At 46.6% G+C, this 17,178-nt stretch overlaps 1 protein-coding gene across 1 annotated transcript in view; it reads left to right on the top strand.

Annotated features, from left to right (window-relative positions):
* The window catches only part of VOPP1 (VOPP1 WW domain binding protein), a gene marked incomplete at both ends in the record, with an annotated part of 103,466 nt that overhangs the window by 69,245 nt on the left and 17,043 nt on the right, over nt 1–17,178 (top strand). Inside the window, 2 exons of the mRNA XM_082846566.1 lie at nt 5,186–5,263; nt 10,503–10,639. Coding sequence (XP_082702692.1) covers nt 5,186–5,263; nt 10,503–10,639 — 215 coding nt within the window. The remainder of the gene's footprint in view (nt 1–5,185; nt 5,264–10,502; nt 10,640–17,178) is intronic.

The following is a 17,178-nucleotide window of genomic DNA, read 5'->3' as shown; positions in this document are numbered from 1 at the left end:
CTGGTGGCGGATCTATAGATGCCTTTAATGGTGAACAAATATTGTTCGTGGTCAGAGCTGGAGACCCAGCAAAGGGAGGATCCTGGCCTGGCGGGGAGGACGAGGGGATGGTGCTGAGAAAGACCTCACAGAGCTGATCTTTGACGGCTGACGAGCAGTTTCAGAGGCTCTAGTGAGAGTGTATTTGGGGCAGCACAAGGCTGGAGTGTAGGCTGCCCTGCCTACGGCAGGGGCTGAGATGAATAAGGAGGGGGAGGGGCCTTGAATGTCCTTCTGAGGAGCTGAGACTTCCTTCTGCACGAAGCAAGGCGACAGCACCAGCTTGGCCTCTCAGAAGGCTGCTGGCACAGCACTGGGCTGGGAGGTGGAGACTGGAGCTAAGGAGGTTGCTGTGAAGTAAGGGCACAGCGTGGAGGGTCTCTTTCAGTGAAGATGGGCTGAGAGACCAGTCGGTGGGCTCCAGTGTATCTCAGAAGCATCAGTGTGGGGCTGAAGAGTGGTCTTTGCTTGGCAGACAGTGAGAGAGGGTGCAGAGAACGGTTCAGCGAGGGGTTTCGCAGAAGGGGGAGAGGGGGGCGGTGAGTTGAAGTTCTTGCAGAGCATTCAGGCAGTGGGGCTTTGCTTCTGCAGCTCCGGAGGGTCCACGGACAGAATGTAGATTTGAGAGTTCTGAGCAGGTAAGGAAAGTTAAACCAACTCAAGTAAAAGTCAAGCTGAGAAAGTCAGCCGGGTGTCAGCCTGAATCCAGGTTTCTAGACTTTTGAGCTAATGGGGACTGGAGTCTGTCTGCTTTCCAGAGCTCATGGCCACACTCATCATGCCATTTATATTTGCCTTACTTGTGTTATTTCAGTGAAATGCAACCTAGTATCAGGTTTCATTTCTATCAGATCACAGGAGGACTTCTGTTTTTCACGTTCAGTATTACCTCACTGACCAGCGTTTATTTTTTAACCTGAGGGTTAATCAACCCAAGCTATAGAAGGATAAGTCTCTTGTTTTCCAGGTTAGAGTTGAATAGAACTGATATTAAATGATCAGCAGTTTACTGAAAGGAGGAAGAGGAGAAACCTCTACCCCAGAAACACAAGGGCAGAGTTTCAAAATCCGGAGCCAGCGACGTCAGCAGTCATGGGAAGGCGTCTAGGCCATCTTTCCTCGTCCGCTCACTCAGCTCCGGGGGCAGCTGGGCTTGGAGGCAGCGGCTGTTCAAGGGTTAAAATGGCAAGGAAATGAGCACTTGCTAACCCATTCGGTCTGTTAATTTTAGGGCTTATAATAAGCACTTATAATACTTCCTCCGTGGAAGAAGTAGAGTGGAATTCCCCTATGTAAATCCCATGAGCCACCCTAAGTACAAGCAATTTGGTTTATTCCAGTTTGAGATGTTTTCTGGTAAAAGATGTGTCTCTGGAGGAATGACTCCCAGGGCACCTGTCCTCCCAACCCCCAAAGGCTCAAGATCGGGTCTCATCAGAGCCACTGTGGCCCCCTCTTTAGAGCCCATAGATGTGTGACTTTGCCATGGAGTGTTAAAAGGTCATCAAACTCTAACCATCTGTTTCCACAGACGGGCACATCCCCGCCTGTCAGGGAGATCAAGTCAGACTGGAAGGAAAATATTCAGACATATGAATTGTCAGCTGAGATTGACAGAAAGAACCGTCAGTTCATCCTCAGATCTGTGAAGTTTTTGACTTGACAGCCAGACACGTATAAGGTCTAAAACCTGTGATTGGAGGGATGAAAGTTCTTTTTTTTAAAATTTTATTTATTTAATTTATTTATTTTTGGCTGCGTTGGGTCTTTGTGGCTGCGCGCCGGCTTTCTCTAGTTGCGGTGAGCGGGGGCTACTCTTCGTTGTGGTGCATGGGCTTCTCATTGTAGTGGCTTCTCTTGTTGCGGAGCACGGGCTCTAGGCGCATGGCCTTCAGTAGTTGTGGCACGTGGGCTCAGTAGATGTGGCTCACGGGCTCTAGAGTGCAGGCTCGGTAGTTGTGGCGTATGGGCCTTGTTGCTCCGTGGCATGTGGGATCTTCCCGGACAGGGCTCGAACCCATGTCCCCTGCACTGGCAGGCGGATTCTTAACCACTGCACCACCAGGGAAGCCCGAAAGTTCTTTTGAAATGACTTTTTCTTACAGATATTCAATATTGAAACTTATGAGAATATGTCTATTACCTCTTGTGTGATGATGGTGTCACGGGTTTGTGTGTGTCCAAACTCAACAAATTGTACCTATTAAATACGTACAGTTCTTTGTATATCGATTATACATCAGTAGAACTGTTTTTTAAAAAAACCGATCAGGAAAGCCAAAACAGCGTCTCCTCCCCTGCTGTGTTCCTGCCGGGTGCCCCGAGAGGAAACACCGACAAGCGGGTGGTTCTCCGTCCCGGCTGTGTCCTAGACTCACCTGAGGAGCGATTACCAACCCACAGGCAGAGGCGTGTCTTAAAGCTGCCCAGTAATTGGGCATGTGAGCCAGGGTTGAGAACCACTGCTTTCCAGAGTGCTCGTCACAGAGTGACCACCTGAAGCTGCAGAGGTTCCTCCTGGGCTGCCTCCTTTCCTGTTATACGCCCACAGGTGGAGGGTTCTGCTACTTCGTTCAAATGGAGAACTTTCCCATGGCAGGTTTGGGCCTTTAAGGAAAAGCTGGAGAGATGGTCTCCATGTGAGGCCATAAGAAGGCTAAAAATAAATAAATATTGAAACATTAAATAATATTTTAAAAGCTTGTTATAGGAAGGTAGAATTGGTGGTGAGTAGTATATTTTAGGATGATAGACTCAATATTGGGAAAGAGATGGCTGTGACACATTGATATCCATCTGAACGGGAAGAGTGCTTCGGGGAATTAGTGGGAAACCCGAAATGTCACGAAGATCACAGAGACCTAGTTTAAGGAGGGAAGAGGCGGGAATTCCCAGGATGTCAGTATACTAAGGAAACAAGCAGCCTGCTGGGGTGAGATTTTAACAGCACACGTGCGAAAGATGAAGAGTGGGCTCATCACCCAGCACAGAGTGGTGGGGAACCTACATGAAGGCTTCAGGAGAATCATCTAAAAGAGATTATTAAAGGGGCCTTTTGTGATCATTTGGAACTAATTTGGGTTTGCCTGTTAATGTCCTGTGAGGTTGGGCTGATTTTTTCGATGGGACCGTGAGACGGGGAGATCTGTGACTTGACAGTGTGCCTGAGTTGCATGAAGACATTTAATAGCAACTCACTCCGTATTTCAGCTGATAAGATAGAAAGTCTGGTCTAAACAAACAGGCCAGTTAGGTAGATTTGTGGCTGGTGTAATAGCTGTACCTATAAAAGTACGATTAGTAAAATACCACCATGGAAGGAAGGTCTTTAATGGAATTGACCATTGGCTCCATCATCACTATTTTATAATTGATTTGAATGAAAATATGGAAGGCATGCTGTAGCAGTCACATTCTCAGGTTGTAGGGAGAGGGGTATCGCATGCAGCTCTTTCTTTTTAAAAGTTCTTTTAAATTTTTATTTATTTAATTTATTTATTTTCGGCTGCATTGGTTCTTCGTTGCTGTGCACGGGCTCTCTCTAGTTGTGGCAAGCGGGGTCTGCTTTTCGTTGTGGTGCGTGGCTTCTCTTGTTGCGGAGCACGGGCTCCAGGCGCGCGGGCTCTAGAGCGCAGGTTCAGTAGTTGTGGCGCATGGGCTTAGTTGCTCCGCGGCATGTGGGATCTTTCTGGACCAGGGCTCGAACCTGTGTCCCCTGAATTGGCAGACAGATTCTTAACCACTGCGCCACCAGAGAAGCCTTCCATCTCTTTTCTTTTCCTTTTCCTTTCCTTTCCTTCTTTCTCCCTCTCCCTCCCTCCTTTCCTTCCTTCCTCATTGTTTTTTTTTTTTTTTTTTTTTTTTTTTTTTACGGTACGCGGGCCTCTCACTGCTGTGGCCTCTCCCGTTGCGGAGCACAGGCTCCAGACGCGCAGGCTCAGCAGCCATGGCTCACGGGCCTAGCTGCTCCGTGGCATGTGGGATCTTCCCAGACCGGGGCATGAACCCGCGTCCCCTGCATCAGCAGGCGGACTCTCAACCACTGCGCCACCAGGGAAACCCTTAACTAATGTTTTAAAGGGAGCTATTTTCTACATATTTTTCTACATAAAACAAGTCAATTTGTACTGGAATTACCTACAAATTGTGTCCAAGGTCTTGGATCAAATTGTGCATTTCTCCCAACTACTTTTTTGTTTTTAAAAGAAAATAATTGCCAGGAACCTAGATCACAATTCTGTGATCATTTAATATGATTGAGAAACAGCCGTGCCCACCCTTGCACACACCCAGTCCACTGCCACTTGGATTGAAATTGCTTTAGTGAAAGTGTCTCTGTGAAAACCAAAGTGCAGGCGTTTTCACAGCTCCTCTCTTTTCATAAAGAAGGCGGGGCTGGAGAAGAGTGGGAATATTGAAGGAGGCCAAAATAACCGCTTGGAGCCTGGACCCTGACCTGCTCTGGACCTGCCCTCGGAGGGCGAGGGCCTTTCTCAGGGATCTTCTGGGGGAGGGAGGGTGCTGAGCGCTGTGAGTGTCAGCATCGCGGGGGCAGGACAGGTGTGAGCAACCCTGGCCCTTGTCAGCACTTCACACGAGGATGCTGGCCTTCAGACTTAAAACAGCGCTGTAAGGAGCTCCTGCCCACCCACCCCTTTTGCTTATGGGGAAACTGAGGCTCACAGTGGTTGAATAACTTGCTAGTAGTCCTGCAGCTGGCAAGTGGCAAGACCAGGACTAAACCACCTGACTTGGCTGACGTCGTAACCTCTGCTCTTAACCTCACTGGCCTTGTCGGTACAGATTCCCATCTTCTGTCGGGGGTCAGCGCTGAGCAGGGTCTACAGCGCTCTGACGCTCCCCTCTGGTTTCATGCAGGTGTTTGGTCATCCAGTTACAGGGCCTTCCCGGAAGGAAACCACCGTGATTCTGCCCACAGGATATGTAGCAGACAGGTGCTTTGCATGACACTGTCCCTCTCAGCGCCTTCCGTTTGGGCCACCCGTTTGGACTACCACAGCTCCGCTAGTTTCCTAAAATGCAGTGGTGGCAGTTCTGTCCTTTGCACTGAAGTCTGCCTGGACCTCCCGACTGGTCTGGCCCTTCTTCTGCAGGGTGCTGACGGCCTGTGTCCTCTCTCCCGCAGATGCCGCCCCTACGAGGACTGCTGTGGCTCCAGGTGCTGCGTGCGGGCCCTCTCCATACAGAGGCTCTGGTATTTTTGGTAGGTCACGACCTTCCTGGTCTCAGCTGCTCCCCCTGCCCTCCCCCAGGGCTCTGCCCGGTCAGTTTGTCACAGCCAAGGTGACGTCACCTCCCCCTGAGGACGTGGTCTCTGGGTGGGCTCAAGAAAGCAGGTACGTTGGGGCTGGCTTCATGTCAAGCACTTCTGCTCACGGAGTTTGGAGAAAGCTCGTCCCCATTTCCACAGACTTGTGGCTCAGAAAGCAGACTTACTCTTTTGGAAGCTGGACTGTACAGAAGCTGGTCCTTCAGCGGCTCCTCCACCGATTTCTGAAAGGGAGCTGAGGCCAGTTGTGTTAGTCAGAGAATCAGCCCATCTCGTTATAAAGTTTCCACTGCCTGGAAATCTTCCGTATTCGCATTGTGTCAGCCGAGTCCTGACGTTCCAGACAGACAGCCCGCATCCTTGCCCATCTTCCAGCTCTACTGGGGGAAGTTGGAAGAGCTGTCTGGAGTCTGTAAGACTGGACCTTGGGAGAGAATGAGGGAGTAAAGCTGACAGGGTCCTGAAAGGATAGGATGCAGAGTTCCCACTAAGGAGAGGAACCTCCCGTGAGTGGCCACCCTCAGAGGATGCCTGTTTGGAGGTTTGTCTGAAGATTCATCTGACTCTGTAGATAAGAGATAGGCTTCAGATGACAGAGATGGCAGAGTATGTGTGGGAAAGGATTTGCCTAAAACCAAAAGGGCATTTCCTGTGCCTGCCGCGCTCTCCTCTGCACCACTGCTGAGGTACAGTCTTCGAGGCAAACCCCGTGAGGGATTAGGACCCAGCTTTAAGGTTTAAGCTTCTTCATGGGTTTCAGATTCTGACATTCCTGACGTCTAAGGACTTTAAGGCCTTTCCTGAGCATGTGGCGGCAGACACTTGGATTTCTGGTGAGATTTTTGCCTTTGCCTCCTGACGGCTGTTCCTAATGTTTGATAGGGAAGTCAGCAGGAAGTGGGTACTCCACCTGCCACGTTTTCTTTAATAGGAGACCCTCTTTTCGTTCTCACCATCACCACCTCCTTGATGGGCCTTTGGCCATTTGGGGGCTGGACTCACCTGTCACGTCGGGCCCCGAACAGTGCCACGCTGCTGTTGGCTTCTCCCCACCTCCTAGTTGCTAGTGCCTCAAACTCTATAGTAGAAGGAGAACTTTTTTACCCTGAGATTTTCCACATGTTAACACCTCTGTGTACCTATCAAGGTGGAAGGGACTGGTACCAAAGCTGGGGTGAGGAGGGCCGGGGGAGGGGGCATCTCAGAGCTTTGCCTGGCTTTACACACGCTCCCCCTCAGAACTTGCCTCCCCGGGGCCTTGTGGTCGAGGGTCCCGAAAGGGATCAGCTGTGCTTCAGGTTGGCCTGAAACACCAGGCGAATGATGATGAGATTGTGGAAATGCTCCTAAAAAATGAGAAAACGTGTCAAAGTTTAGACATCACGTGATTAGAAAGAAGGAAAAATGGAAAGTCCAGGAGAGCTCTGAGGGCCTGGCTGCTAGAGCAGCTTCTGTTGACCTTCCCTGGAAGCGTTCGTTTCCTGAGCTGGTAGCCGGTGCTTCTGAGCTGTCGGCCGGCGTCACTTGTCAGGGTCAGGGCACCTCAGCGAGCCAGTGGGTCCCTACACAGAGGCATCTCATGAGAGCCGTGGAAGGAGGGCATGTCTCCAAGGTCGGGGTGCCAGATACCAGAAGGTTTGGTTGAGTTCTTTGAGTTGAGATTCTGATACCAGATAGCAGCTTCTAAACTGGGGATACAGCCAGAGAGCACCTTGAGATGCAAGCCTGAGGTGCCCCAGCTGAAGTCAGAGGACACAGGGTTTCCGCTCCATGGGTTCCTTCTCTCAGTTATGTGTCTGGTATGGGAAGGCCCCACGGCAGCCGGGCTCCTGAAACAGACAGATGTCTAGACACATGGAGAGTTTTAAACCAGTGTTCTGGAAACGAAGCGTGCAGCCTCCGATGCCACAGACGTTGGGGAGAGCTGCACAGCTTCTGACCGGGCCTCAGAGAGGGCCTTCCCTGCAAAGGGCCCAGCACACTGCACTCAGAGAGGGCCTTCCCTGCGAAGGGCCCAGCACACTGCACTCAGGGAGGGCCTTCCCTGCGAAGGGCCCCGCACACTGCACTCAGGGAGGGCCTTCCCTGCGAAGGGCCCAGCACACTGCACGGGCAGGGACGTAGGCATGCCCCTGGTGAGGGGGTGATGGGGAGCTGGTGTGGGGGAAGGTTTGCAGGGCGGGCAGGAGGTTGGCAGGATGGAGCTGGGCATTGCGCGGAAGGAGGGCGGCTCTCCAAGCTGGTCCCACTTGACTCTGGAGGAATTTGGGCTCCTTACCATAACACAAGAGGTTTTGGAGGAGGATGCTTTCAGAAGTCCCTGCCAGCTCTAAAATCTTAAGTAATCTTTAACCAGGATAGTCAAATGAAATCCCCAGGATCAGAAAAGGTGTAGAGTTGGAGAGCGCACTGCAACAGAGTGCAGCCTGGCAGGTGAGTGCAGCCCTGCTGCCAGGGCTGCCGCGGGGCTGGGGGCTGGGGCAGGCCGGCCCTGGATCTGCAGGGGCTCTGCTGCTGCCTGGGGCCTGCATTGGGAGCTGAGAACTGCTGTTCCAAGTGCTGCGGCGGGGAGGCAGGAAGGGACTGAAAAAACAAATTGAATTGAAGAAACCGGATTACTTTTGATGACAGAAAAGGCACATACCTCCTCTCTTGATCCCAGGGAAGCTCCCCAGACCCGCTCAGCAGTGGAAGAGAATGTCTAGGAAACAATCGTCCTGTAACTCACAGCACTTCCAAGAGCTGCTTTCTTACCGTGGCACGCCTTCCCTCACTGCCACCCTGCTTCCTCTCGCTGCTACCAGAAGCTCATTCCCCTGCACCCTTGTCAGTTTCTCTCACACTATGGCTTCAATAAGGACTGAGTCTGATGATTGCCCCCTAAGCCGGGAGTTGGTCTCCTGCCATGTGACTTTGTTCTTTTTGTTTGTTTGTTTGTTTTTTTGCGTTATGCGGGCCTCTCACCGTTGTGGCCTCTACCGTTGCGGAGCACAGACTCCGGACGCGCAGGCTCAGCGGCCATGGCTCACGGGCCCAGCCGCTCCGCGGCATGTGGGATCCTCCCGGACCGGGGCATGAACCCGTGTCCCCTGCATCGGCAGGCGGACTCCCAACCACTGCGCCACCAGGGAAGCCCGTGACTTTATTCTTATTAGCTTGCACCTGTGTGCTCGCCAGCAGCCCACGGTGTGAGGTGTGTATCACTTTTATGTGTCTAGGAAGAAATATGTATTCCATTTGACGGTGTAACCGACATTTTGGCTTGTCTCGTGGAAGAGACCGAGATCTCGTATGGCTTCTGCATTTCTAGTCCAGAGAGCCTGGTCCCTTGGGAGTGAGCAGTAGTGTTGCTGAGGAGGGAAACCCTCACGTGCATTTAGCCTCCCTGTGCTTCACCTTTCTGCCCGGGTGTTTAGAGTTGGACCCAGGGTTGACGTAAGATGATCATGGAGTCCAGATGAAGCTGTCCCCTTGGGCTTCCAGCATCTGACTTCAGAGAGGGCCTTGTTTTGCACACCTTGGATTCCTCTAGCTCCCCAAGACTGCGCCCCTCTGACCCCCTCCCCATCTGCAGCTCACAGCTGTCCTCTCCGGGTCTCTCACCCACCCAGCTTTTCCTGTGGGAGCACCTGTGCTGTTCTTTCCACCCAGAAAGAAAGCTCCTTCCCTTCCCTTCAATTTGTCTCTTTCTTTCCATCATTCTGACTCAGCTCAGATGTCGCTCTGAAGGAAAAGAAGCTTCCTCACTCTGACAGATGCCCTTGTTAACCCTCTTGTTGCATTGAACTGTACCCTTGAAATGATGAACACAATTGTGTGTTACGTATATTTTCCCCGCCACTCCCACCCCGAACCTATGTTGTATCCTTGCTTTTCTTAGCACTATCAGAGCTGTAAATGAACACTTTTGTTAATTTGTTGTTTACTGTCCCCCTCCTCTATGAGAACTCAAGTTCAGTGAGGGGGAGACCCCACCTGTCTTACGCCCTGGAATGCACAGACTGGTGCTGGGAGCATGGCAGGTCTTAACAGAATTTTTGTTGAATGAATAATGAATTAGACGAGAGATCAGAAAGCCGCAATTTCAGTCCTTTTCCTGAATCATTTCCTGTCTGGTGCCCCTGATCTTTGTTTGTGTTCAGTGCTCCAAGGTTGTCCGGTAAACGCTTACTGACTGACTAATGGACTTAATTTAACCCTTAACATTATGTTAATTATTCTTGAAGGCTTTATTGTCTCCTCTTTTCTTAAATTTCATTTGTGTGTGGACAGGTGCCTTTAGACCATGACATGGCCAGCTCTGCTGTGTGTGCATCCTTCACAAGAGTGTGTGTGCATGTTGAGTGAGGTTCTGGAAGGTTCTGTGAGTCCCATCGTCATATCAGTTTAGAGATGGGCAAGTTTCTCAGTTATGTCTGTGTGGAACAGACAACTCGGCCCTTCTCAGAATGACTCCCCCTGTTTCTAGAAAAACAGGTATAGTGCAAATGTGAGGTGGGAAGAGTCATTCATTATTTATTGAATGCCAGTGATACATCTGAGAATTCTTAGATGATTTGGACAAAGGTCCGATCCTTAGCCGTCCGCTCTGTGTCCATTAGACTGTAGGGTCATGGTAGAAGGTTCAGCCATACTTAGAACCTAGAGATTTAAAAACAGCCTGTTTATTGATTGTGAGTGTTTTCTCTATTCCTATAGTTTCTCTATAATTAAGAAGTGCTCTAGGAAGGGCACTTAAAAAAATTTTTTTTATGGATGTTCATATAATAACGGAGAGAAAACTGCTAGAAAGGATCACATGCTTACTTTTCTTGCTTTGACAGTAAAGAAAAATGGGGGAAATAGACAGTGAAGACCAGCAGTAGTGTTCAAACTGGATTGAAAAGGCATCTCCCGTTTTGACTAAAATATCGAGTTGAGGTCAGGAAGGTAATTGCACCAGCCCTTTGAAGCCAACAGCCATCTGGAGCTTTTGAAGCAGAAAGCTCACTTCGAGAGCTTCTCAGGACGAGTGGCCTTCATCCAGGGGCACCCAGAGCTCTGCAAGCCAGCTGTCTCCCTGGTGTGCTCCACCGGGCCCGTCCTGGGGGAAGGTGGTCGGGGAGGACCAGCCAGGGAGCCCTGCCGTCTGCCCGGGCCTCTGCCTGGGGCCTCACCCTGTGCTCTCGCCCAGGTTCCTCCTGATGATGGGCGTGCTCTTCTGCTGTGGAGCCGGCTTCTTCATCCGGAGGCGCATGTACCCCCCGCCGCTGATCGAGGAGCCGGCGTTCAACGTGTCCTACACCAGGCAGCCCCCGAACCCCGCTCCAGGTCAGCCAAGCCCTCTGTCCTTGTCTCTCCTCCTTTCAGTTTACGTGTTCTCTGTAAGCATGTTCTCTGCCACGGAATATGCTGGAAGAAAAAATTCAGGCCATGTTTATTCATTTAAGTTCTGATGATCCACCTTACTGTGCATTTGTGCTGATAATAAGTGCAATGTCTGCTGTGTTGTATGTCTGTCACCTCTTATTCTTACCTAATTATGGGTGCATCTTTTATGCATGTTTATGCAGCACATTATTTGCTCTTTTTTCCTAAAAATTATTTCATGTGTAAATTTTTATGTAGAAACTGTACTGTCCTTGATATTCTTAATGCTTCTGGACTAAATATTAATCGTGTGACTAAATGGTGATTTGCTTAGATAGTCTGTCCTTGCTGATCATTTGTTTTCTTTTGTTTTGCTTTTCATTCGTTCATTCAATAAGCGTTTGCTGTGCATTTATGAGTATTGTGAGTACTTGTTAATTGTGCTGCTATAGACATGTCTGCACAAGTTACATTTGGCCTATTTAGGGAACATTACCCAGAGTGGTGCCCCAGGGTCAAAAAGAATTCGTGGTTTCCTAATTCTTATAAAACACTGCTTTAACTATCTAAACCTCAGACATACTGTGGTGGGTGAATTCAAGTTTCCCTCGGGACACGAGCCCATTCCTTGTTTTGAAATTACATGTGAGATGTTTCCCTTCCCTTTGGGGGCAGGGGGCGCCAGGGACTCTGCAGGGCTGGGGAGGCACTGCTCCTCGAGCTCCTGTCTTTGGGCCCGTGTGGTGGGCCAGTGGCTGCGTGGCTCCCTGCGTGCCACCTGCCCCGTCAGGCTTCCCACCTCCAGAGTGTGGGCGGGTTCCCTCTATTCATCACACGCCACAGGGAGACAGTCGGACATCTAGAGTTCTGTTCCAGTGTTTACAGAGTTCCGGTTCTGTAAGATAAGTCCTAAGATCTGCTGTACAGCGTGGGACCTATAGTTAGTAACGCTGTGTCGTATACTCACGCCTTTGCTGAGTGGAGGTCTATGTTGTGTCATCACAAATTCAGAGGGCAGCAGGAAATGCTTGGAGGTGATGGACAGGTTTATGGCATATACTGTGGTGACGGCTTCACGGTGTATATGTATGTCAAAACTCATCAAGTTGTAGACGTTCCATATGTTCACCTGTTTGTATGTCAGTCACACCTCAAAGAGAAAAGAAAGAAGTTGGGGGATTGAGCGTGGGCAGAGCTGTCTCTCATCTGCCCTTTAGACACAGAGATGCAGAGATGGGCATTTGCTGGTCTGTGCTTTATAGTTTTATTCCACCAAACACTCCGCCGGGTTTTCTTTTATTATTTTTTAAAACGTTGCTAAAAATCTGAATATGTGTTTTCCACAACAGTTCTGAGGTTGCTGTAGCTTAAACTTTCTCTCAGGGTTAGTACCACTTTTCATGCATAAGTGGATTTTTATTCTTTCATATTTGGAAAGATTTGAATAGCTTCAAATCTATGCTCCAGCATAGGGCAAAGTGAAAATTTTCAGTTAAAATGGGTAGGCCAAACCTAGATTTTATCTGGCTTAGTCTGAGTTGTCAGTCCTTTGATTTTTAATTTTTTTTCAAGAAGCAGACAGTAGATCAAAGAAATGGGTAAAAGACTAATGAGTTTCCTTTTCCTTCTGTCTTCATGACATGGATTTTTAGTGGCCTGTGTGGCCGCAGATGCAAGATGCCGCGTGTGCTTGGCCCACAGCGTCAGGCCTGGGCTGGGGCCCGGGAGCTGAGCTGCCTGCACACAGCGGCCTCTTTTCTTTCTTTTTTTTTTTCTTTTTGCGGTACGTGGGCCTCTCACTGTTGTGGCCTCTCCCGTTGCGGAGCACAGGCTCCAGACGCGCAGGCTCAGTGAATGACGTGTCAATGAAAAATTAATACAAAAACATATGCAATGTAAGTGAACTGACATTTAAAGGTAAATTCATAGCCTTATTCTTTGTTACAAGTTTAAAATAAGAAAGTGAATTAGTTGACCTCTCCTCGAAAGAGGTTCAGAAATTAATAAACTCACAGAAAGCAGTAAGAAGTACATAATAAAAAATAAAAATTAATTACAGGAAAAAGAAAAATTGATTTGCAGATCTAAAAGTTAGTGCTTGGTGAAAGGCAATAAAAGTAAATGATATTGCTAATATAGATCCAGAAAAAACTATAATTGGAAAAGATACATGCACCCCTATGTTCACAGCAGCAGTATTTTCAATAGCCAAGACATGGAAGCAACCTAAATGTCCATCGACAGATAAATGGCTAAGGAAGATGTGGTATATATACACAATGGAATATTACTCAGCCATAAAAAGAATGAAATGATGCCATTTGCAGCAACATGGATGGACTTATCATATTAAGTGAAGTAAGTCAGAAAGAGAAAGACAAATACCATATGATATCACTTACATGTAGACTCTAAAATATGACACAAGTGAACTTCTCTACAAAACAGAAACAGGCTCACAGCCATAAAGAACAGACTTGTGGTTTCCAAGGGGGAAAGGGGTGGGAGAGGGATGGAGTGGGCGTTTGGGATTTCCAGATGCAAACTATTATGTATAGAATGGATAAACAACAAGATCCTGCTGTATAGCACAGGGAACTATATTCAATATCCTGTAATAAACCATAATGGAAAAGAATATAAAAAAGAATATATATATATATATATATGTCACTTTGCTGTACAGCAGAAATTAACACCACGTTATAAATCAACTGTACTTCAATAAATTTTAAATAAAGTAAATGACATTGCCAATCCCATCCCTGATAAATCTAATTAGTAAAGCTGGATAAAGAAAAAGTAAAATCATAAATTGAAACATTACGTATCCAGAGGAGATTAAAAATTACAAAGAAGTACTCCTGAAATGGAAAATTCTGGTAAGATAGGAAAGTGTACATTACCAAAGATTCATTAGAATATTGAAAATTTCAGTGGTCCACAAAGCAAGCAAGAGTTTGAGGATGTTTTCAAAGAGTTAGCTCTCAGAATGGCTCCAAATTCATATGGTATCTTTGAAACTTTTAAGAAACAGTTCATGTCAATGCTTACGAATTACTACAAGTATAGAAAGTTATGGAAATTACCTAATTTGTTTTGTAAAGCTAGTGTAACTTGTAAAACTAGTGTAACCAAAATAAAATTATATTGGATCATGTTTAATGATCATAAATACAAAAATCTTGGGAAACTGAATTAAACAATGTGTCAAAGAAGTAAACTACCATGTCCAAGCATCGATCTTCCTAAGAGAGCAAGCTGTTAACATTGCAAGTTATATCAGAAAGCAATGATTGGCAGCAAATTCTGGGAAGAAGGTGGAGTCAGAAGCACCAGGATTCTTTCCCCTCACCTAGACAAAAACTGTCCTGGCAGAATCTATCTGATGTAACTACTTTGGAACTCTGAAATCTGTTGAAGGCTTGCAACTTCCAGGCGAACGCTTGGAGGGTAAATTGCAGCTAATTTTGGTCAGTATCCGCTCTGGACACAGTAGCAGCTAACTATGCCTCACCCTAGGCCACATGGCAGGCAGCTGTGCACAGGATTCTGGGGCAGCCTGCAGGAGACAGGGGACAGAAAGGACCCTGTCCTCCAGATATTGGGGATCTGTGCTCTGATTGCTGTTTACTGCTTCTGAGGAAAGAGGGGGCAGCCACTGTTGTTGCACCTCCCCTTCCAGCTGAAGTGAGCTCCAGGGGATTTAAATGTCTGGTGCCCTTCTCCATACCCCTTTATTTTTCACTTTTTCCCCTCTTGGGAGCCAGGCATTAAATACTAGAACATTCAAAACAACTGTGTATACAGGAAAAATTAGTAAGTGGCTGCACATCCCCAGTGAAAGGCTCAGAAAAGACTTGAGAAGACCTTAAGTTTACACCTCAGGCTTTTCCTCTGCACAGAGTCAGCCTACAATAACAGCAACAAAAACCCCAAACAATAAGCGAAAACAAAATCAAAAAACAGCAAACACTGGGGAAGGGAGAGAATCTGATTTCCAGGGTTATCACATTATTCGATTCAAATGTCCAGTGATGAAAAAAGCATAGAAAGAAACAGGAAAATATGGTTCATCCAAAGGAAAAAAAATCAAATCAACAGACTGTCCCTGAAAAAGACCTACAGCACATCTGCTAGACAAATCTTTTTTTTTTTTTTAATTAATTTATTTTTGGCTGCGTTGGGTCCCCGTTTCTGCGCATGGGCCCTCTCCAGTTGCGGCGAGCAGGGGCCACTCCTCATCGCGGCGTGCAGGCCTCTCACTATCGCGGCCTCTCTTGTTGCGGAGCACAGGCTCCAGACGCGCAGGCCCAGCAGCTGTGGCTCACGGGCCCAGCCGCTCCGCGGCATGTGGGATCTTCCTGGACCGGGGCACGAACCCGTGTCCCCCACATCGGCAGGCAGACTCCCAACCACTGCACCACCAGAGAAGCCTTAGACAAATCTTTTGAAGCAACTGTCTTAAAGATACTCAGAGAAAAAAAGTAAGATGTGGAGAGAATCAAAACAAAAACAAAAAAATGTGTCAACAAAATAGAAATATCAATAAAGAGACAGAAACCCTAAAAAGATATGAACAAAAAATTCTGGAGCTGAAAAGTACAATAACCAAAATGAAAAATTCACTACATGATTCAAAGGCAGATTTGAGTAGACAGAAAAAAGGATCAGCAAACTTGAAGATAAGACAATGGAAATTATGTAGTCTGAGGAACAGAAAGAAACAAGATTGAAGAAAAGTGAACAGAGCCTCAGACCTGTGGGACTTCATCAAGCAGATCAGCATAGGCATCGTGGGGTGGGAGTCTTAGAAGGAGAAAAGAGATAAAAGGAGCATTATTTAAAGAAATAATGGCCAAAAACTTCCAAAATTTGATGGAAGACATGAATATAAACAACCACTCCAAGTAAGAGGAACTCAGAGACCCACACCAAGACACATAATCAACTTTCAAAAGCCAAGCACAAAGAGAAAATCTTGAAAGTAGCAGGAAGAAGCAAGTCATCACAAACAAGGGATCCTTGATATGATTATGAGCAGATTTCTCATCAGAAATTATGGAGGCCAGAAGGCTGTGGGACAATACATTCAAATAAAAGAATAAAAACTGTCAACCAAGAATCCTATATCTGGCAAAAGTGTCCTTCAAAACTGAGGGAGGACTTAAGACTTTCCCAGATAAATCAAAGCAAGGGAGTTCATGACCACTAGACCTTGCCCTTCAAGAAATGCTCAAGGGAGACCTGCAAGTGAAATGAAAGGGCACTAGACAGTTATTTGAAGCTGTATGGAGAAATGAAGATCTCAATAAAGGTAAATACCTGGGCAGTTATAAAGAGAATAACTTTCTTTATTATTATATTATTCTTTATTTTATTTTATTATATTATTATTGTAGCAGTGGTTTGTACTTTGCTTTTTGTTTTCTACATGATTTAATAGACTATTATGTTTAAAGAAAAAAATAGTTATTACGACAAAAGCTAGTATTACTATAATGTTGATTGTAACTCCAAATCTTCTTTTCTACATAATTTAAGAGACTAATACATTTAAAAGAATTATTAGTTTATGTTTTGGAGAGCACACAACATATGAAGATGTGATTTTGTGACAGCAACCACTGAAAAGCGTGGGGACAGACTGAAAATGAGCAGTTTTTGTATGTTATTGATGTTAACCTGGTATAAATTCAAGTTACAGTCAGCCCTCTGTATCCATGGGTTCTGCATACATGGATTCAACCAACTGTCGATCAAAAATATTTTTTAACAATTTCAGAACGTTCCAAAATGCAAAACTTGAATTTGACACATGCTGGCAACTATTTACATAGCAGTTACGTGGTGTTAGGTATTATAAGTAATCTAGAGATGACTTAAAGTAAACAGGAGGATATGCATAGGTTATATGCAAATACTATATAATTTTCTATAAAGGACTTTGAGCATCCACAGATGTTCATGTCTTCAGGGGGTCCTGGAACTGATGGATGACTGAACAGTGTCTAACAGTAGGATGTTAACCACAAAGAAACAGCTATAGAATATACAAAAAGAAATGAGAAAGGAATTAAACATTGCTTTCAAAAGCTACACTAAACATAAAACATTGCACTTCAAAAAAGCCACTAAAAACATAAGTCAATAATACAGAAAATGAGGGCCCAGAAAGCTATAAAGCATATAGAAAACAAATAGCACAATGACAGAAGTAAATCCCTCCTTATTGGTAAATACTTCAAATGTAAATGGATTAAACTCTCCAGTCAAAAGACAGAGATTGGCAGAATGGATAAACACATGATCCAAACACAGATCTTCCTCGGCTTATGATAGGGTCCTGGAAACCCATCTTATTGTTTTTGCTTTATTTATTTATTTATTTATTTATTTATATCGTTGGCCGCGTTGGGTCTTTGTTGCTGCACGTGGGCTTTCTCTAGTTGCAATGAGCGGGGGCTACTCTTCGTTGTGGTGTGTGGGCTTCTCACTGT

Source organism: Leucopleurus acutus, assembly GCF_964270905.1.
Source record: "Leucopleurus acutus genome assembly, chromosome: 9".
Classification (NCBI taxonomy): Eukaryota; Metazoa; Chordata; class Mammalia; order Artiodactyla; family Delphinidae; genus Leucopleurus; species Leucopleurus acutus.
Note: the sequence above shows the minus strand (reverse complement) of the source record. Positions and strands in the feature narration are given on the sequence as shown.